The 21,495-nt window shown below is 30.4% G+C and overlaps 4 protein-coding genes and 1 long non-coding RNA gene across 8 annotated transcripts in view; 2 read left to right on the top strand and 3 right to left on the bottom strand.

Annotated features, from left to right (window-relative positions):
• Nucleotides 1-3,714, bottom strand: part of LOC410482 (adenylosuccinate lyase) — a 29,151-nt gene extending 25,437 nt beyond the window's left edge. The window contains exon 1 of the mRNA XM_393961.6: nt 3,441-3,714. Within this exon, the coding sequence (XP_393961.3) occupies nt 3,441-3,596 (156 nt within the window). The 5' untranslated portion in view covers nt 3,597-3,714. The remainder of the gene's footprint in view (nt 1-3,440) is intronic.
• Nucleotides 58-6,673, bottom strand: LOC107964014. Its single transcript, XM_016916086.2, has 4 exons — nt 6,129-6,673; nt 5,005-5,495; nt 4,635-4,841; nt 58-2,570 (listed from the first exon to the last, which is right to left on the bottom strand). Exons 1-4 carry the CDS (start codon nt 6,259-6,261, stop codon nt 1,146-1,148), a joined length of 2,256 nt encoding a protein of 751 aa, XP_016771575.2. The 5' UTR covers nt 6,262-6,673; the 3' UTR covers nt 58-1,145.
• Nucleotides 6,674-8,435: 1,762 nt separating this feature from the next.
• Nucleotides 8,436-13,587, top strand: LOC100576934. Its single transcript, XM_026445135.1, has 6 exons — nt 8,436-8,971; nt 9,248-9,374; nt 9,724-9,821; nt 11,289-11,508; nt 11,580-12,117; nt 12,233-13,587. Exons 1-6 carry the CDS (start codon nt 8,933-8,935, stop codon nt 12,561-12,563), a joined length of 1,353 nt encoding a protein of 450 aa, XP_026300920.1. The 5' UTR covers nt 8,436-8,932; the 3' UTR covers nt 12,564-13,587.
• Nucleotides 13,149-21,495, bottom strand: part of LOC408444 (unconventional myosin-XV) — a 72,448-nt gene continuing 64,101 nt past the window's right edge. For 2 of the 4 annotated variants that reach the window (XM_026445132.1, XM_026445133.1), the window contains 8 exons: nt 19,909-20,285; nt 18,280-18,583; nt 17,171-17,566; nt 15,639-15,823; nt 15,399-15,531; nt 15,120-15,324; nt 14,853-14,989; nt 13,149-14,770 (listed from right to left, as the gene is read on the bottom strand). In XM_026445132.1, the coding sequence (XP_026300917.1) occupies nt 14,540-14,770; nt 14,853-14,989; nt 15,120-15,324; nt 15,399-15,531; nt 15,639-15,823; nt 17,171-17,566; nt 18,280-18,583; nt 19,909-20,285 (1,968 nt within the window). In that variant the 3' untranslated portion in view covers nt 13,149-14,539. The remainder of the gene's footprint in view (nt 14,771-14,852; nt 14,990-15,119; nt 15,325-15,398; nt 15,532-15,638; nt 15,824-17,170; nt 17,567-18,279; nt 18,584-19,908; nt 20,286-21,495) is intronic. The other 2 variants (XM_006560181.3, XM_026445134.1) reach the window with 1 other exon arrangement.
• On the top strand, nt 16,190-17,572 carry LOC107965509. The gene is made up of 2 exons (XR_001705541.2): nt 16,190-16,363; nt 17,393-17,572. It is a non-coding gene; the product is annotated as an uncharacterized LOC107965509 (long non-coding RNA).

Genomic DNA, 21,495 nt, shown 5'->3' with positions numbered 1-21,495 from the left:
TATATATAATAAATTCTAATTTCGCTCGTGAAATCATCATCACTTTTCTTCTTCTTCTTTTTTTTTTTTTTTTTTTTTTCATGGAACATCATCTTGTGTACAATATTATTCTTCGCAACGACGATACAAATCATTTTGATCAGAAAAATAAAATACAATAAGCGATAAATTAATTCCTGCGCGGTTAATATGCGCGTATTAATACTCTGTAGAAAGCGGGAAATACAAAGAGAATCGGAGCTAGAAAGTTGTTTTTAACAATTTTTTCACAGCTTCGAGGGAAAAAAAAAAAAAAAGAAAAAAAATTACAAGCATCATTACAAGTTACGATTAGAAAATAAAATGATATATAAAGATCGATTTTACATTTCTTATGATTACAATAATAAGGCATAACGATTGCCCTAAAGTAGCTAAACCATCATTAATAACCATGGATTATTAATCTTTGGTATAAAACGAGTTCACGTTTCACGTCATCGGCACAAGAAATAAATCTTAAATTGTAATAATTAATCATCAGGAACTTCAGCTTATATAAAATTCGAAATTTTTTTTTTATATATATATATATATATACTTAATTTCATATAAATTTAAGATACGAGCTCAAAAATCGATAAGCATAGATATATATATATATATAATATACTTAACAAACAAAACAATCACAAGATTCAGAACACTGATTGTAAAAGAGGAAAAAAAAAAAAGAAAAAAAAAAAAAAAAAAGATAAATTGTCGACATTTTTTTCCAAATACTGATTAATAGCAAAATCATTCAATTCGATTATAGAGCACGTGTTGTCTTCCATCCACGATACAATCTGAATATTAAAAAAAATTGTTGATCAATTCGTTTATCATAAATTTTGCCTACCGCTTATTTTCTTTCTCTCTCTCTCTCTCTCTCTTATCGAGATATAAATAAAAACAAACTCGAGTTACTTCCACGAAATATTGTTTCCATCGATTCAACTTATCTATCTTCTTAATTTGTTGCATAATGGCCACCAACGAACCATCATCCATGTAAGATTAAAATACAATTTCTCTCTAATCGCAATAAACTAAACTCGCCTATCCTATTTTCCATAGTGGGCGATCATTATCATAATTAAATCCAATAATAATAATAAATCATCTTAAAGTCTTCGAAAATTTTCACCAAATTGAGGCTTACTTTCCGCGTATATCGCGCTCTTCGGATACAACGAGGAATTGATTGGATTGATCGGATTTTCAAACGAGAATCTTCCTTCGAACTTCGACGAAACGGGGCTAAAAAACGACTCGTTGTTACTCTGTTGCTGCGAACTCTTAATCGCGTGATGATTGTTCATGTATTTACAATCGTTCAAAATTCTATTCGATATATCTGGAATATTTGCCGGCTCGCGGCGATAAATCTCCATCGGCAACAACTCGGGCGAGAACCAATTGAAATTCTGATTGATCGTCATCTGGTTCACGTCTGGTGTCGATGGAAATTGTTGCGAAAATTGTTGGGCCAAATTCGATTCCTGCCGCAACGAGAATTCTCGCCCGCTTTGCAAATTGTATCCCGAGTTTTGATTGGGAGGATATTGGACGAAAGTACCGTTGCTTTGCTCTCCGTTATTGATCCCAAAATTCTGATAATAATTAGCGTACTGATAACAGTTCGAGAACCGGTGATGATTAGACTCGTTGAAAGGTTGCGAATTGGAAAAATTATTGGACACGTGGTGTACAACATTATTCTCCGCGGTGTTCGCGTGCTCGTTCTTATAAATATTTCTCTGATCGTAGTTAACGCAATTTTTATTGTCATTTTCGCCTGCGATCTTCAAAGTTTCGGAGAAATTTGCGACAAGACCGTCCGTCGGATTCCAAACAGATTGTAATTTATTCGTAGGTAATTTTGATACATTGAACAAACCGTTGTTTGCGTGAAATCGACACTGGCAAGAGCATTCTAACTTACACTTGTTGACCAGATCGCAAGGTGCATTTGTCAGATTTTTAGCAAAATTTTCGATACTGTGCAAAGCCTCGTTAGAATATCTTTGCACGTCGTTCCATTTGAAGTTCTTCAAACGTTTACCCTTGTTCAAATACGTCAAATAAGTGCTGATCGCGGGAAGAATGGCGTTCGATTGATCGTGTTGTACGCAATTCTTCTTAAAGTGTTCGTGTAAAAATGATTGGTCTAAACTGTCTCTTAAATTTCCATTGATATCGCACGTTTGATTAAAATTTTCCTTCGTTTTGTCCTTGCTCCTCGCGAATTCTATCAAAGAACAATTGGAGCAAAGTATGCTTTTCGATTGGCATTTCTCGACCTTGCATTGATTTATTGGGTTGCCGAGATTTTTTACCGGGCTCGAGATTGCAGCTTTTATCGGCCGACCTTTTTGAATCGATGAACCGATTAATTTCTGCGATCGTTGATTGTTTATTATATTCGATCGTTTGTCGATGGCCTTCTGTTTCGTTCGGGCCACAACTTTTTTCGTTTTAGCTGGTTCAATGAAGGTTTTCGTTATTTGTATGTTCCCTTCCTCGTCACACGTCCCACATTCTTCGAACTGTAGATTGTTATAGTAATCAATACATTTATTAAACTAGGAATCATAATTTTGTAATTCGAATTTGACGAGGAGAAACAAATTGTAAAATTTGATGCTATTATATTTATAGAACGTGATGATCTTTAATCTTAAACGATTAAAAATGTTTCCGAGATTGTATTTCAATAATAAATGTGGCAATACGATGTTTAATGAATGTAATTTTATAATACAAGAATTTATAAAACAATTTTATTCGCGTGATATAACATAAAAAATAAATGAGATATGTAGAATGGAGAAAATGAGTTTGAAATTTACAGGAAAATTAATAATCTTAAATTATATTTTTTTATATTTAAATTTTCCTATATTTTCCCTTTTCAATTATCAATAAATACTAACACATTTATTTATTATTAATTAAATTTAATTTAATTCAAATATGTTCCAGAAAAATCAATAATTAAAAATTATTAGGAATAAATATAAATATTTTATCAATATTAATATTCAGTAATTAATAATATAATTATTACTTATTTTGTTAATAATAAATTTATTCCTAAATATTATTCCTAAATATTGTTTAAACATGAATCATTTTTCAACATTAATTCTACTCCAATTGTATTAAATTGACAATACCCTTAAATGTAACTAAATTCTAGTAACTCCAAATTGCAGTACAATTAAAAATCCGCCCAAATCCCTAAATTCTCAAACAAACAATATTCTTTATCGTATGGAGCAATAAAATCAAAGCAAATGGAGCACATCTGCATTCAACAATGGAAAAGTAATGAAACAATTGATTATAAATTTCCCATAAAGAAACGATAAATTAAATAAGCTTGTTACAGATAATTACGTTCAATAGTTACGAACCATTTCTGCCTTGGCCAAGTAAATCCATAGTTTTCGCCACGTGCTGAATTTATTTTGTTCGCTGAAATTATAACGCATTTCCTTCGAGGCGTACCTTGTTGCCAAGGGACTCCGATAGTCACTGTATTCACTGTTCTCAATCGTCGACGAACTCATTCTCACCGTTTCTCAATTCACTCGATTAACTATACTTGATAATCGAAAAATATTTTGCGTTATACGACAACGAGGAAACACGCGATCAGCTGATTTACTCGACACATTCAATACTGCGCATTCTCTTTAATAAACGCTGGCGCTCGCCATGCCTCTTGCGGTGGAAACACGAACTAATTCATTCAAAACTACCTTACTGTGTCAAGGCGTAATTTTCAATAATTTAAAGTTAATTTTCAATAATTCTCAATTTATTTCAAGAGAATTCTTCTTCGTATTGTATCATTATTTGAAAATACTTTGAAGAAAATAATTGCGACGATCACAAAGAAATAAACTTCAGAAAATATATAGAAATAAAATAATTAATCGTACAATTAGATTTAATTTTCTTTTCTTTTTTAATAGATAAACCTAAAATATTATAAAATGTAACGTAATTCTAAAAAAATTTAAGCAGATTGAAGCTCGCTCCGTTACTATGGTTACTGTTCAATAAATGAGAAACGATTGTCTTTTTTTTTTCTCTTGAAAGGGAGACACGAAATCGCAACGTGGGGATTCATCAAGATATAAACTGCAGTAAAAGTGATTTAACGTTTTTAATATCGTACGTAATGTATCCGATTCCCGCAAATCGCAGTGCCATTTGTAAATAGACACGAGTTAACAAGGGAAAGTACCCACGTTCTATATTCTCACGTAATTGACCGATGTCATTGTTCTCTATGCGCGAAAGGAAAATCGTATTGCCACTGATGATGATTTGTAAAAAAAACATTGACCTCTCTTCGTCAAATTCGTCTCGTAATTTTTATATATATATATTCGACGATATTTTCCTTTTAAATTTAATTTGGAGTAAATTTATCTATTTATTTTATTGATTCATTTATATCTCATTTTTATCGTGAGACACTTTCAAAATTATTTTTTAAAATTAATTTAGAATAAATTAATTATCTCTTTATTTTATCACGAAATAATTCTTTTTCTCTCTTTTTTTTTAATTATTGATGTAATAATGGTTATACATACCACGTTATAAGGTGTCATATTTGCATTAGCCCATTCTATATTAACTTCACAATTTTTGAAGAGCGTCGCCGATTCAGGCACTAATCTTCTTCGCGCCATGGCGGCCCCTCGATGGGTTTTGTACGATACCAAAACGTAACAAACAAAACCGTTCAGGTTCCTATAAACGGCTACTTTATCTACATCATCTGTCACTTCGTAAATTCTCTAGAGACGGAAAGAAAAAGGTACAAATTCTCTCTCACGAGAAGGAAAGAAGATAATAACAATGAAGTAAATAAATAATATAATATAAGTATATGCCATAAACGATAGTAGATTTAAAAAAAAAAATAAATAATAAATTAAGAAATAATTAATTTTAACGAACCTTGATGATGGATTTAGAGTCGATGATTCGAGGCAGCTGATTAATGTATAGCCGACAATTATTAGTGCTCGCAACGACACCGATCTTTTTTCCAGGATAAATCTCATGCTGATCTAATTCTTTAACAGCACGAGCTGCCTCCTCTTCGGTGGTGTACATGATAAAACAGTAACCCCTATTTGTACCAGAAAATTCCATCATCAAGCGTAACTCATAAATCGTTCCTACAGTACTGAATATACGAACAATTTCGGGTTCGTAATAATCTCGTGGTATACTGCCGACGAAAATCTCGCATTTCGGTCCAGGAGGAGGTCCTGTCCATCCTGGAGGCGGGCCGAGTTTCCTTTGACCATTAACCTGGGTTAATGTCAACTTGGAATCGGCTACGAATTTTAATAATTTTAGATTCGTTTCCATTTGCTCCTTCATGTTCGGTATTTTGTCAGCGATTCGTGATTGTATGATGGACTTCCGATTGTTCAGGCATACTAGGATTTAATTGAAACCGATTATTATTACATGATATTTTTCTTTTATGAACAATAAATATATTGTCGTATTTTTTTTTTTTTTCGAAATACATATTTGTCACATCGCGCGATATGAAATAATAGGAAATAAGAAAAGAATATATATATATATATATATATATATGTGTGTGTGTACAACGAGTTGACGCAAATAAAATTAATTATACACTCGTATAAAATTATCATATGTAATTATTATTAATCAAATAAAATAACTATGCGTATATTGATACGTCTGGTCTCGTGTATCGTATTTCCAGAACAAATGACAATTGTAAGGAAACAATCAGGCTTGCAACGGTAATTTTATATTACAATAAAAATGTAATAAAAATCATCTGTGATAAAAAAATAAAAAATAAAAAAAGAACACGATCATCAATCGAATGATATAAATTATTATTATTATTATTATTATTGTTATTGTTATTATTATTATTATTATTATTATATTCAGACGTTATTCAGATACGAAGAACGAAACGAAGTTAAAAATTAACTGATGAAATAACCAACTTATTATATCACAGATAGACAGAATTCGTTTATCACTTTCTACAAAATTAATTATATCCTCGATTATCGACTCACCTAATTGTCGTTTCGTATCGTCTTCTTTGTTAACTTTACTGGTGGTCTCGTTTGATTGTTGAATCGTCGAAACAGACACCATTGTTCCTTCCCGATTAATCTGAACGTCGTCGTTTTTAACGCTAATTGACATTTTGTTTTCTTCTGCTACGGATTGTCACGAGCCACGTTGTTGTTAAACCGACATTTTTCTTTTTTTTTTTTTTTTTTTTTTTTTTTTTAACAGGAAATTGGATGCATTCTCGAGTTATTGAACGAACATGAAGGATCGGCTGGAGGGATCTTTTCCTGGTGGACAAAGAGAATGTAACAACCGGTCAAAGTCGAGGGATCGATGATCAATAAACATGCCACCACGGTTTGAAGAAGACTGATGCACTAAACCATGGCTATGGGTCAAGTGTATGGGATCAGATGGCGCTTATTTCGGACTGGTTGCCATTGGATAAATTTATTTTTTATTTAGACCGTGGAGGGGAGATGATATTCGTCTCTCCTTTCATCGTGCAAATCCTTTTCCATCCCATCACGCTTCGCCACTTTCTTCTGTTTTTCTCTTTCCACCATTTCTTCGATTATATTCTAGAATATGTGTACACATGTATCATATATATGTATATGTTTGCAGAATAATGTTAAATCGTGCATTATACAACATTTAAAGATTCTTATCTATTTAAACAATCGTTCCCTTATTATTTTTTTTTCTAATAATAAATAAAATCTCTTGAAAGTAATCTTTTACGATATTTCTGCTGAAATTTTCTAGTGAAAAGTTGCAGTTGGCCAAAAAAAAAAAATTAATAATTGTTCGATAATATCTCTATCTAATTGCAAAAAAATTAATTTGCAATGCTTCACATCTCTTGGAAGAATTTCTCATGCGATGTTTTCATCTCTTCGTCCGATTATAAAATCAATTCGTGATGATTTGCAGATATTATACACGATATTATTTGGAAAAATTTCCTATATGATATTTTCATCTCATTCTCGTTAATTAAATAATAAGTAAATTTAATCAAATATTGCAGCGTTATAATTCCACTTATCGTTACAATTTCTTTTTACAGGTGAGATTTAAAGAAATTTTCCATCGTGTAAGTTTAACGATTGCTCAAAGTATTCTCTGTCTCTGGAGAGTTACATTGTTTCCTCGGCAACCTGTTGCCCGCTTGAGGATCGAGATCAACGGTCATTCGGCTAGAATTTCCTATACAATGTTTCCAAATCGAGCGTTTCGAGCGCGTCGAAATTTGAGTCTCGAGAGAAGAAGATGATTTAAAAAATTAATATCCAGAATAAGTTTTACGATCGATATTATTTTTTAAAAAGTAATCATTCGTTGGTAATATAATTTTATTATAAACAGATATATATATATATATATATTTGCAATTAATTCCTGAGAAATAAATTAATTTTGAATTTGCAGGTGATTCAGAGTGTGAGTCAAGAAGATAATTATGCTGCACAGAAGTCGAACATGCAATTTGTCCTAAGCTTGATCCAACGTCTAGTGTCACATAGCATCGATGAATCAATTCAATGTATGCTTACATATTTCGTGTACGATGTGTAACGTGTTATCCTTCGTGGACTACGACCTCACTACAATAAAAGAATTTTATAATAATGCATTATTTAATACTATATAGTATGTACATTGTCATATTAATAAGTTTGTACAAAAAAGCAAACAATTCTCAAGCAAAAAATTTATCCTACTTCTGTTTCAGCCATATTTCTTCATGTAATATTACAATTTAACTGTTTACTATTAAAGTAAATCACGTGTCAGATGCAAAGTATTTACATACGTGATTTAATAACAACTCTGGAAAACTGAAATTCGATCAGAGATCTAATCATCTTCTACACATCGATAACAGATACAATTGTTGGATGGGAAATATTTAAAATATGAAAATTATAAATCGATATAAATTCGAAAAAATGTAAATTTCTAAAATTTAAAATTTTATCTTCATGGCTCATCGTTGTAAAATTGCACTTAAAAAAAATTCTTCTTCATATTCATAAAGTTTGCAAGTTGAAAAATAAAAAAAGAAAAGGAAAAGTCAAATGCTTCGTGACTCATTGTGCATACATCAACCAAACTTCGAAAGAAAAGGAGCTATTCTTCTATCTTTCCCGGTTCGTTGTAACCTTATCAAACCGGTTCAAGGCGGTTCGCCAACCATTTTCTGTGCTATTTGTTGCGAAAATTCGCATCAGGTGCTGCGCCAATGCACCGTACGATAATAGCATTGTTGTTACCTGCAATACGCAGACATTTATTACGTGACACAACGTAGCCGGTGCAACTTGAACCACGATCCTCTCTATCTCTTCAGTTGTTGTTCGACGCGCGCCGCGATTCCTCCTCCTCCTAATCCTTTCGTTCGAATTTCGCTAACGAGAGAGATAAGCTCCGTTTATCGATCAAATTTTATCCGAAACTTGATTTCCAGAAATTCGAATCCGTTTTTTTTCTCTCTAAATCTCATAAACTCGTGCGCTATAATTTTTAAATAATAATTTCTGATTTCCAGTTGAATTGAATTTTTGGTATATAAACGTTTGTGCAAACTTCGTTTCGATTTTCTTCTCGATGTGATAATAATTATTCGTGGAAATTATTCTTAATGCGAGTTTCGTGCCGAGTTTTGTGCAATTTCGCGATGAAGTATATACATTTCACTCTTCGAGTATGCTTAAAATGTTTGAATGTTGTGAAAATTTAATGTGATTAACGATGGTGGAATGAATATTGCAAAATTATCGGTGAATAAAATTATAACATGTGGAATCGTAAAGTATTCATCAGGATCATCGAAGTGGTGAGTAAATAATTTAATTTAATTTACGAGGTTTTGTGTTAATATTTAAGTAAAAATATTCACTGTTCGTATTTTTAAATTTAATCTCTGCAATTTGTGTCATGAATGATGATGAATTTATATCACAGTGTTGTGACAATAATTGTGACGATGTTCTGAATATTTTAACAATTAATTATTTATAATTATTCTTGCGAATGGAATATAATTTTGATATATTGTTTCTCGAAATAGATAAATGAATTAAATTTAATCGAACGAATATTCGATTTGCAGATACTTTGTATTGCTTGTGTGGTGGCATTAAGGGTGACCGACGACGAGAGTCGAAGGGTTTTTCATTATTTGAGAAGTCGCAGCAGAGAATGGTCTCTTTTGAACAACGTCACGTGGGGTGCAATAGGTTCGAAATTCATTCCTTTTGCTTGCCATATTAAGGAAAAATTGTTTTAATTCAATATCTTACAAATTATTCTTATTCGAAATTGAAAATCTAATATTTTCTTCTTAACGCAAATATTTTTTTCAGAATTTTTGAAAAATAATTGGTGAGATATATCACGGAAGATTAATTCTGGACAACTCCATTATTTCATGAAACTTTGAATTGCTTAGAAAATTCGAGCTATCTAAGAAATATTTCAATTACATGAACAATATTGATGAATAAATTATTTTATGCTTCAGACAGATAATGAATAAGTATAATATTCCGGAATGTAAAACACGCAACTTTTCTTTTGTTAATCTAGGCGCCGCTCTTGCAACCGCGACTTGTGGTGGTTACATAATAATCACAACAGGTCTTCTTATTGCCGCTGCGACAGGAGAGCTTAATGGTCGAAAGACGGTAATCATTTCCCCCTTTTTTTCTTTTTTTTATCTGTTTACGCAATATTTGCAATACACGACGAAAAAATTCGAAATGCATTTTATGACCTGTTAATTCCTCCTTCCTCGACAATTATAATATAAGTCGTCACACTTCCTTAATAGTCTTATTGTTCGGTGTCTTCAAGGTATTCTTTCTCTTTCAACGTCCTTCGACGAGCTGATTTTATCGCGCTTTAATGTTTGTCTTCTGACCAACGCCCTGAATCTTAGAGATCTAACCCTTTAAAAAATATTTTTATTGAACATTATTGCGCAAAATCATTGGAATTTTTTTGATAATTACAATTTATGAGATAAATAATAAAACAGTTGCAGAACAGAAACAATAGCTTTGATTAAAAATCAGGAATTTTAGAATTTAACTTCCTGTTTTTTTTTTTTTTTTTTTTTTCATACAGAACAAGTTTCACCGGTAAAAGTGAAATCAAACGGATAAAAATTGAAGTTCTATTTAAATCCATTATATGAATAATATTAGCATAATATTAGCAATTAAAGTTATATTAGCTTTTACTTTTTTTTTACCAACCAACATTGATATCAAACGTTTTCTACATAATTTTCCGCAAAACTGCATATATATCTAGATAAATGCATCAAATTCTTTTGCATTTGCATTAGAGAACAATATTTTTCAAGGAATCATGTTCGAATCCCACGATATTAATCGTATTTTCAACATCCTTCTTGATTAGAAAATCTCATTTTTCCACAGACACTTCTCGTTTATTAATAAATCCGTGTGTATAATGAAATTAAATCGTCTTGTTCGAGTAATTATATACGTGCTACACGTTTCAAAGGTTAGTTTTTTTTTTTTTCAATTTATGCAGATTGACAGATAGAACGAGAAATCTTTTAAATGTGGAGCATGATTTAACCATCGTGAGAAATATCGTTGTCCATCGTAACGTTGTTGGTGCCAAGGTTAAAAATATCCTTCATGCAAAATGATTACGAGAAGAGACACGTAACAGCATCCTTGGTTGTATGGCAATTGAGCCACGTAATATAAACTGTGTGACTTATTTAATGACTCATAAATGAGGCTAGACGAAGATTTCTGCATTAAGAATTAAATTTGCATTGAGAAAAAAAAAGAAGAAGAAGAAGAAAAAAAAGCAATGTTGTTTGTTATTCTTGGAAGGAAAGATTTGTACAAAGGATGGATATGGTATTTAGAAATATTTCATTAAATACAATCTCTCCATTGTCTCTCCAAAGAAATCTTGGAATGGAATACGAATTATCAATTCTAATATTCGTGTGAAGATCGTTTCACTTTTATTCTTGAAAATTTAAATGATAGAAGATAAAAAAAAAAAAAGAATGTATTAAACGGAGGAAGTTATTAAAATTTAATAATGCTTTTTAATGGAACATAGAAAGATTCGTTTTTTTTTTTTCTTTTCTTTTTCTCAAGGAAATATTCTTCCTTGGACTTGGAGTGATCCTTTTCGGTATTGTTGGCGCATTGTCCATGGCTTCCATTGAAAACGTCCCTGAGGATTTGATCGACAATGCCGCGGTTTTTGGGGCACTGTGCCTGCTAACAGCGTTGGTTTTCATCGGCGATCTGTTAATGAGCACACCTAAAAAGAAGAACAAGCATGGCATGGCGGAACTCTTGACCGATAAAAAAGGTACTTTTACAAAAATTATTGTGTTTCGTACATCGAAGAAGACATCGAAATACGAGTGTATAATTTTATAGCCAAGCAGCAGCAAATAACGACGACACTTACCACGGAGAAAGAGTCAAAATCTTCGAAAAAAAGCGGTTCGAAAGTCTCCAAAAAAGACGATAATGGAAATATAAACGACGGTTTCGATAAAATGGATGAGAAACGTCAAAAGAGTTCAGCCAAGAAGGAGGAACGAAGGTATTCGAAAGAAGAAGCGTATGGGCACGATGAGATCGATAATTTCGATCGGGAAGACGGAGAGCCGAAAGAGTACGCGCAGAATTTCGAGAATGGAAGAGCTCTCAGGGACTCGCAGATGTATCGAGACCCTGAGATGCAAAAGGTTGGGAACAGAGACTCTTATAAAATGGCTCACAGAATAGAAATGCCTACCGTGATGTACAAGATGCAGGATATTTATCAACGTCCAATGGATGAAATCGACACGCCTCGTTTTCCGATCGAGACGAATCGCAAAAATGAGAACATGTTCGCGAAGATCGTGAACCCTAGCGTGAAGATTATGAAAGTTGAACGAGATGTGGACGAAGCTATCGAGAGTTACAGGTAAAAATAAATTATTATTTTTATACAAAAATTATAATTATCTGATTTAATGATTCTTCCTATAGCGATACTCATATTTCATTTATTATTATTTTTTCCTTTCCTTGTGATCAAGATATTCCGACACTAGTCAGTACGACAACGTGCCAGTCAGAATGAGAGGAACATCGTTGAGAAGTCAGAAGAGAAGTCGTGACGTTTCTTTCAACGTTCCACCGCCGCCAAAGGGTTATGAGCAGGAGCTTGACCAGGAAAAAGATGAAATCGAGATGCTGGAAGAATGTTTTACCTCGCTTCGAACAACGAGCACGGGGACACAGACGCCCAATCTTCGAACACCTTCGTCACCCAATGATCCAGGATACGTTCGACACACTGCCAACAATTGGCCCCAAGAGAATAAAACTAAGACTCCTGGTTCGAGTCCAAATCGCACAAGGAATTGATATTATTATGCACGAAAAGTAACAAATTAAAATTTTGCATCATGATTTCTTATAGATAGATTATATTTATTATTCATAGATTCATGTATGATCTTCTATCTGAGATAGTGTTTGAGAGATTTGAGAGAGAGAGATTTCAAGGAAGTTTGTCAGAAGGATTATATTATAGTTATAGATTAGAAACGTCTGTGAGGTGTTATGAAAATGACAATATAAGATTTTTTTCACTTTTCCATTTTCTTCTATTTAAATATTAATCTATAGTTTCTCTATATTTTTAATAAAAATGTTGTAATAATTTTCAGTGTCAGAAATTTGGTTGCATTTATTATACAGTTTGTATATTTTTACTCACTGCCTTTTCAATTACAGTTGATATATATATGATATTATTAAATAAGAATATTTTTATTATTTTGGAAAGCAAAAATTGTTTACTGTATATATTTTTTTCTTCTCATTTTATTAATTCGATTTATTAAATTATATTTTATATATACATGTGTATGTATATATTTGTTATTTACAAACTGTATTGATTAATTTAAAAAGGATGACAAAGGAATCTTCATAAACACGTGGTTATTTTTGTATAAGTAGAATCTTTTAATATATAAAGTTTTAATACCTCCTTTCACATCGATACGCATTACGTACAATTATTAATAATAATGTCTCCTTGTGATAAACATGTAACCGCAATTTGTTAGTCTCCATCAGAACTTATTCGTTAAAGGTATTAGCGTTTAATTGGATTTACATTTAATCATTTCTTTCTACGTGTGTGCACCGTATCGTTTCTTTTTCTTATATATTTTTATATATATAAATAAATCGATTTTATCCAATATCAAGTGTTTATTAATCGTTTTTCTTATATTATTTAATCGTGATCGACAATTTCTTCGATTATTAAATAAACGAGAAGAAATTTGTCTTCAACGGAATTGAAAGAAAAAGAAATCAATCGGAAAACGCAGAGAGTTTCGACGTGTTTTGTCATCGAATTTTATTTAAAAAAAAAGCCATAGAGTTATTTCTCGTTCTACAAAACAGTCGTCCTCTCTTTCAGTTTCTTCACGTAGTTCTTCTCTCTTTCTCTAAACGTTTCTAAACGCGTATTTACAGAGTTGAGAATTATTGCTTAGATACTTGAGCATTCGTTCCTCTTCTTCCACGTATTAAACATTACGTATAAAATTGTTTAAACTTAATGAAGAGGATTATCAGACATTCTCATTCTTAAGACTGGTGTAACTAGATTATCTTTTATTATTATTTTATGAAACGATAACTTGAAGATTGGAATGTTATTAAATTGATATATGTATAGTATGTTTAATTCCACGCAAAACTTGATCTACTTTCCTTTCGCATCGAGGTATAAGCTTGTGACTTATTCTTTAAATTTGTTACATTTTGGTGTACTCGTTTTCTATGGAAAAATATCTCTTAAAACGAGGGAAAAGATACGAGAAATATCTTGTCACAATTTAATAGATAGAATGATTCTATCTATAATAGTATTATCAAATGAACTGTGATTCCCTTGAATTCTTCTCATCTCTAACTAAACATATTTACAAGTCAAAAAACTCTCAAACTGTTCTTTAGTTAGTTTGAATTTTCTTTTAAGAAATTTTTATCAGATCTTTTATATCATAAATAACGAAAAGATAAACTGTAATTTTATTGATAATTCTTTCAAATTTTCGAATATTATTCTTTTTTCTTCTTCAACAATGTTATCTTCAAAGATACTTATGAATATTAATAAGAAATAAAAATTTATTATAGATATTAAAAAACTTTTTATCGAGATTCTTTTTTGTTCTCTTTTTTTTTTGTGTAATTATTTTTCTTTCTAAATACGTATTTACAGTATTTTTCATTTGATTAATTGATACGAGAAAAAATATAAAATTTCTAAAATTTGAACCCACATTGCTATAAGTACAGAATACAAATTGAATATTTTATCTCATGCCAAATCCAATGCTAGCACCTTGAGCATTAGTGGCTCTTTGTTCCATAGTGATATATTGTCTAATTAATCGTGAAATTTCATGAGCTTGTTCAGTCTGCAATCTTGTAATGCGTTGTTGCATCAAATTACCGCATTTCATATCAAGATAAAGGGTTCCTTCTTCGGATTTTACTTTTCTTGTGGAAATTACTTCAGAATAGGGATAATGATAGAGAGTTTCCTGAAATTTTAATATTGATACATAAATTATTCATGAAAATTTGTATATAAAGTTAAGGAATTAGGGATTAAATCATACTTACATGTGTGATTAAATCAATAAAATGCACGCCATGCCTATTGAGTGCTAAAATATGATCACCTCCTTTTTCTTTTCCTTCAGGCACTCTCTTCACAGCAAAGAAACTAGATCCAAACAATGGCCATTTCCACAAAATTTCTAGTAATAGATATCAATATTTTTTAGATATAGTAAAGATTTATATAATTCATTGTATAATTCATTGTACGATTCATTGTATAAAATAAAAAATATAAAAATGTTTATTCACCAATATTAAAATACTTACCAAGCACTTGTGCTTTACAAGCAGCTACGGTATTATGTTGTACATTATTCCATGCTTGTTGGACCATGTTTGACCACTGTTGTGGTCGTGGTTCTCTTAAACTAAGCACTGGTTTTGGTAATAAATATTTAATTTCTTTTGTTGTAGGTTCGTGATTCATATCTGCTGCCCTATGCAATAGAGCTGCTATTTGTGCCATATCGTACTTCAAAGAAAAGAGAAAATATATTAATTAAAAATAAATTCTATAAAACTATAATATCAAAAGAAAATACTCACTATGACTTCTTGAGGTAAATGTTCACCAGGTAGAACTAATAAAAGACCTTCCAAATAATCTGGAGCAATCTGATTGAATACAACTTCTATATACAGTGGAGCATCCAGTCTGAGAGGATAATACCATACAGATCTAAATTTAAAAGAAATTATATTAATTTTTCATAATTTAATTTTATTTAATTTATACTTTCAAAAAAATTAATAGAATTATATTAAAATCATATTTAAAAAATATACCTGCAGAATATTAGGTAAAAGACCTGATGATTTTTATGTAATTCTGTAGTTACATCCAGTACATATTCATCCCTGGCTAAAGGCATAGTAAATGCATCACCATCGACAATACAATATAATGAGAATTCATCCATTTCATGAGGATTTCTTACAGATATTATGTTGCACATTTCTTCAATAACATCCTATTAATAAAAATAAACTATTAAGTATTAAATTAGTAAATATTAAATTATTAAATATTTAAAAAATTATAATTTAATATAATTATAATTATATTAAATTATATTAAATTATATTTGTATAATATTATATTTAAATATAATACTGTATTTAGATATAATATATATAAAATATAATAATTATTAAATTATATGAAATGAATATTTGAAATGAATATATATTTTTTTTTAAATGAAAATATTTTTAAATAAGTAATATATATTTATATTATATTATAAATATATTTATATATATTTATAATATATTTTTTCAATGATTTTGAAGAATCATATATATTTAGTAGTATTATTAGTATTATTAATATATAATAAATTTATAAGAATCATAAATGTTGCATATGTATTATTGAAATTTGAATTTGAATTTTAGCGCGCAATTATTCACCGGTAGGTGTCTGAAGCATCATGGCGGTTGTACTAGTGAAGTGAGAAAGTGTCGTAAAAAGTGGAAAAATTTATGGAAATTTCAACGAAACAGCTCTGGTGAGTTTTTTAAATTAGTTTGTTATAGTTAAATAATTACATCTATTGTTATCTTTGATATATATTGCTTAATTAATGAGATTTCTTCGATTTTGTATTGAATGCGTCAATGGCGTATCAAATGGCGTCACATTGCGCATCAAACTCAATATCAAATTGCGTCGTTTGAAATTTTAGATATTATATGATTATTTTATGCGTTAATTATTAACAATTATTATGCTTATTATTAATATTAGTGCTTATTATTAATATTATATGCTTAATATCGTATTCATTTTGAAGATTGCATGTTAATTTTTTTACTAATGCTTTTTACATTACAGTATGCTATATTAATGAACTAATATTTATCATTGATCAATTTTATAAATATAATATTGGTTTTCTATTCTTAATAGAATATAAATTATTTCTTTTTGCATGTTCCATTTGCGTTTTCTAGTTTGCGAATGTACTTTAGTTAGCTCTCGTGTCAAGAAATATGTCTTGCATATATATATATATATATATATATAATATATCTTGTATATTCTAATCCTTATTCGTTTCTTCATTCATATAATATTTCTATTAGTTTCTTCTAGCTTATTAATTTTTAATTTATTAGATTAATTTATTGGGGATTGTGACACAATTAATTCTCTTAGCTTTAGCTTTACGTTATTCAATTTCAATTTTTTTCTGCATTTAATTGAATTGAATTATTCTTTTGTCTTTTTTTTGTTATTTCATCTTGCTTATTTCTTCTAAAACTTGGTTTTTTGTTTTACAATTTACAATGATCTTCAAAGAATTTAAATTTACCTGCACAACAGTTGTACATTTAGTGTTGATAACTCTTTCTGTTCCTCCTGGCAATCTATAAATCTGCCTCTTTGCATTTCTGCCTGCACTAATTGCCATAATTTCATCCACGCTTGGCACGTTTTTCCTTCCTCCATATTTAACTGTTTTCCTGAGATTTTGTAAACATACTGTGGCTGTTCCGTGATAAGCTCTTCTTTTGTCATAAGCTGCTGTTTCCAGATATTTGGTAAGATAAGGCCTTAGACCATCACTGCAAGTGAAATAAGCAGCAACAATACTGAAGATTCTCCAACCACGTTGACAACTGTCTGGATTTGGACTTTTATTATTTGTGGTTTGTTTCATTAATTGACAATAAACTTCATCGCGTAGTAATTCATATTTGTGACAATGCTGAAATAAAATTGAAAAAAAAATAACGTCTTTAGATATTAAACTCAGATTTCAGTAGTTTGTGAATAGAGAAAGTGATAATTTCACTTTCTGTGTAATTATTTAATGAAGTTTAGGTTATTTGTAAACAATATTTTTTTAATGTAAAAGATTTTTTGAAAAAAATAAAATAAAAATAAAAACATTATAGGAAAAATAAAAATTAATAATACAAAATTTACCCTTTTTTTCCTGAGTGATGATTATTTCGAATGAAAGAAATTTGAATGTTAGAAATTGAACGAATGAGTTAATTTTTTTGTGAATGAAGAATATGAATATTTTTATAAATGTTATTTGTAATTTTAATTAATATTCATTTGTTAAATTTTCTTTTTTTTTTTTTGAAGAACTATTACATAAAATTAAAAGAAATTTTTAATAAGAAAGATAGTAGAAAAAGGAAAAATAAATTAAATTCATAATTAAAGAAATAGGCTAGAAGATTATTATTCTATCATTATTAAATTCAATTTAAATATAATTTCTCTTAATAAATTTCATTTCATTTCTACAAATAATTGCATTTATATAATGATATTCTTTTATAGAATATTTAAAATTGTAATTATTTCAATTTATTTTGTATAAATTAAAAAAGTAAAAATTTTATTAAATGTAATTATCCTATTTTTCAAAAAATCATTAATTCAAATTGAAAATATAATACTTACCATAAGAATGGTATAAACGCATTTTACTTCACTGGTATCTGGAGGTAATGGTTGATCACCCATGTACCTCATTAGACACAAAAAACATTCTACTGCCAGAGCACTTAAATCTGTATCAAGCTTCAAAAGACTTTGCTCTATTGGCACAGGAGAATATTTCACAAGATCCACCTGTTCTTTCCAAGTCCATTCCGCACCATCCTGTTGACCTTTATTTTTCTTATTCTTCTTCTTATTTTTCAAGGATTCTATCACTTTAAGAGATCCACTTATTGATCCATCTGCTGTTTTCAGCATTTCAAACCTAAAAAAAGAAAAAAAAAAATATTTTATCAAAATTTTCTCTTACTTAAATTCCACTTATAATAATAGAAAATTTCAATTGTAAGTAATTGTTAGAATCAATTTATCAAAGGAACGGTACTCGAGAGTGACATAAATAATAGTCTTTCAAAACGGAAGTCGTCTCGTTGAAGGAGTATATAGCCATAAAGGGAATTTCCATTGCAGGATGTTGCTACTGACATAGGAAAAAGTCCCGTTGAGTACTAGCTGGGTGGTTGTCACTTGTCAAAGTCATGTTTAGGAAATCTATACTCTAGTTAGGCGTTTTAATGATTCGACTTGGTAGAAGGTTGATCTCTATATTCTGTCGGTTCGTTATTATTTTTATCATTCGTGTCTTCTCTCGTTTCGCTTTGATACCTCGTTACAAATTCGTTTCCTGTGCAAATATTTCACTAAAAATCTCTCCTAATAGAAATTGTACAATGAATAGTGAAAACTGCTAATTAATTTTAATTAGTCGTACACGGTGTATGATACAGTTAGTTGGACACTGCGTAGTAAAAGAGAATCGAGATACAATTTGCAATGTCAATTCTTATCTTCTTCTTAATTTAATACATTTACAATTGAAATGTATTATATATTGTAACGTCACGTACATGGCTCTTAGAAATCTATTCATTAGTACGATCATTTAATTTCATCTAGATCTTTCTTGTTTGACATAGTCTCTTGACCAACGACGAGTTGCAAAATTTTCCACGTCGTCCACGAATTAATTCCAAGTTCTCGTGAATTAGTAAGCACCTCGAAACGGTAACTCGCGAAACGCGGAATAATATCCTAAAAGGAGACGAGCTGTACTCGTTTGCCGCGCGTTCACCAAGATGGTCGATGTTACTCTGAGAACTGCAGTGCGTTATGCTTTCTCAACACGGCTCGCTCGCGTTTCTTGCGTAAGAGGAACCAATTAGTCGTTAACATTAATTTCTCTTTTATTGCAATGCCTTGTTTTGACAAAAAATCTTTTTCTTCCGTTTAAGATCCCAATAATAGAATCTTCTTTTTCGTTATCTTTAGATAGATTTTTTTTTTTTTTTTACTTACTGATTATCTTCCTAAAGGGTACAGCGTGCAACATATCGCGAAAGAAACTATATTATAATTTTAATTTTAGAAATTGATTAAAAATTAAACAATTCGTTTCGTCTAATTTAGATTATTAAAATTTTTTTTTTTTTAAATTTTTGAAATTACAAGAGATATGTCATGCCATTGGAATAAATTTAATAATAAAGATTTTATAGCTGTATAGAATTATCCGTAGAATAGAATACTAACTTCTCGGTACTCTGTCTAAAGTTCAGCATGGCGTACTGCAACAAAGAGTGTTTTCCGTCGTTGACGACCGGCCCACTCTCGTAGATGCCATCTTCTTGCAATCTGCCGTTGTCTTCCGGTTGCCGCCATTCCTGATTCGGGCTGAGCCGCTGGTTCTGCTGGTTTTTCTGGTGATTCGTCTGGTTCGTTGCCGACACGTGGTTCGGCACACGACCGGCGGGCACGTGGTTTTCATGGTTCGAGATAACGTGATTAGGCTGGCCATGGGATTGTACGTGATTCGATATGCTGTGGTTCGCCTGCGACTGGATCGATTTCGTGATCTGTGACACGTGGTTCTCATGATGGTTCGGCTTGTGCAGCGGCTTCTGATCGACCTACAATATACGTACGTACCATTTTTATTATTTGATTAATTTTATTTGATTTTTGAAATTTTTCACGGTCGTCTTGTACAATTTCATTCGTTTTTAACAAATTTATTTTTAAGAAATAAAATTCTTTCCAACTTTATTAATATTATCGTACAAGAGGGGAATGAAAATTGAAATTCAATATCTGGAATAATATTCGAACGTTGAGAATTTTCTTTTGGAATTAGTAATTAATTATATTTTATCATTTTTAAATAGAGGGAAAATCTTAAATCGTGAAAGTCAGGAATAGTTCGATTACTAATATTAGTTGTAAGTTCATTAATAGATTGAGAAAGTTCGTTTTTTTAACCGGATCGTGATATTTAGTATAATACACCAAATTGAACTTTCACATGATTCTCGGGTGGGAAAAACATTAATCTAGAACAGAGGAAATTGTTCCACTTGAATCAAGAAAACGACAATTACACAGTAATTTTCAGTAAATTTTCATAAGTCACTGGTAAAAGGAGCAAATATCATTGACCAAACTAACTACTGCTTTTCACTTCGGTTAATGAGAACTGTTTGTATTAAATTGAATAATAATAATTCGTTTGCAAGATAGTTCAATCTGACTTATAATAAAAAACACTTTACATATTTTTCATTTTTATTTCATTTTATACAAAGTTTCTAATTATTTTTCAAAAAAAGAAAGATAAACGAATTATTATTGAATTTATCGCGTATAATATACAAAATTTTATTACTATATTCTATAGAAGATAATAAAAAGATCAAATTAGAATTTTATTAGGAAATTTTCTTTCTAGACAATTATCTAAAGAAAATTATATTGAAAGAAAATTGTTATTAATGTTCGTTTAATTGACAAACATTATCGAAAAATTCAACGTACATTCAATAGAGAAAATTATTACTTAAAATTTTTAACCCATCAACTCGGTCATTTCGATTTTTTATTGTTTTCACGAACAAGCGTCTTCCGTTTCCCTTATCATACGATCAAGAAATCACGTTTGGGTGCATAAACCATCAGTGTAAAATCCTCTTATGTGGGCGTCACGTCGCCCCAGTTTCGCGAGTGATTTACACACGATGGTTTTTCGACCTTTCCTATTATTCATTTTCTCTTTCGGATCGCGTTTCCTGCTTTTCACCGGCACACACTCGCGTTATATCTCCCGTTCATCGATCGATCTCGCGG

The sequence above is a fragment of the Apis mellifera genome, linkage group LG14 (assembly GCF_003254395.2).
Source record: "Apis mellifera strain DH4 linkage group LG14, Amel_HAv3.1, whole genome shotgun sequence".
NCBI lineage: Eukaryota > Metazoa > Arthropoda > Insecta > Hymenoptera > Apidae > Apis > Apis mellifera.
This window is presented reverse-complemented; position numbering and strand designations above follow the sequence as displayed.

Bases quoted from the DNA above. Each gene is read 5' to 3' on its own strand.
- LOC107964014 (XM_016916086.2), bottom strand. From the start codon at position 6,261: ATGTCAATTAGCGTTAAAAACGACGACGTTCAGATTAATCGGGAAGGA. The intron at 5,496-6,128 runs GTGAGTCGATAA...ATTAAATCCTAG, and splicing joins CGATACGAAACGACAATTAG to TATGCCTGAACAATCGGAAG. The intron at 2,571-4,634 runs GTATGTATAACC...AACAATCTACAG, and splicing joins ATATGACACCTTATAACGTG to TTCGAAGAATGTGGGACGTG.
- LOC100576934 (XM_026445135.1), top strand. From the start codon at position 8,933: ATGTGGAATCGTAAAGTATTCATCAGGATCATCGAAGTG. The intron at 8,972-9,247 runs GTGAGTAAATAA...TTCGATTTGCAG, and splicing joins TCATCAGGATCATCGAAGTG to ATACTTTGTATTGCTTGTGT. The intron at 11,509-11,579 runs GTACTTTTACAA...ATAATTTTATAG, and splicing joins ACTCTTGACCGATAAAAAAG to CCAAGCAGCAGCAAATAACG.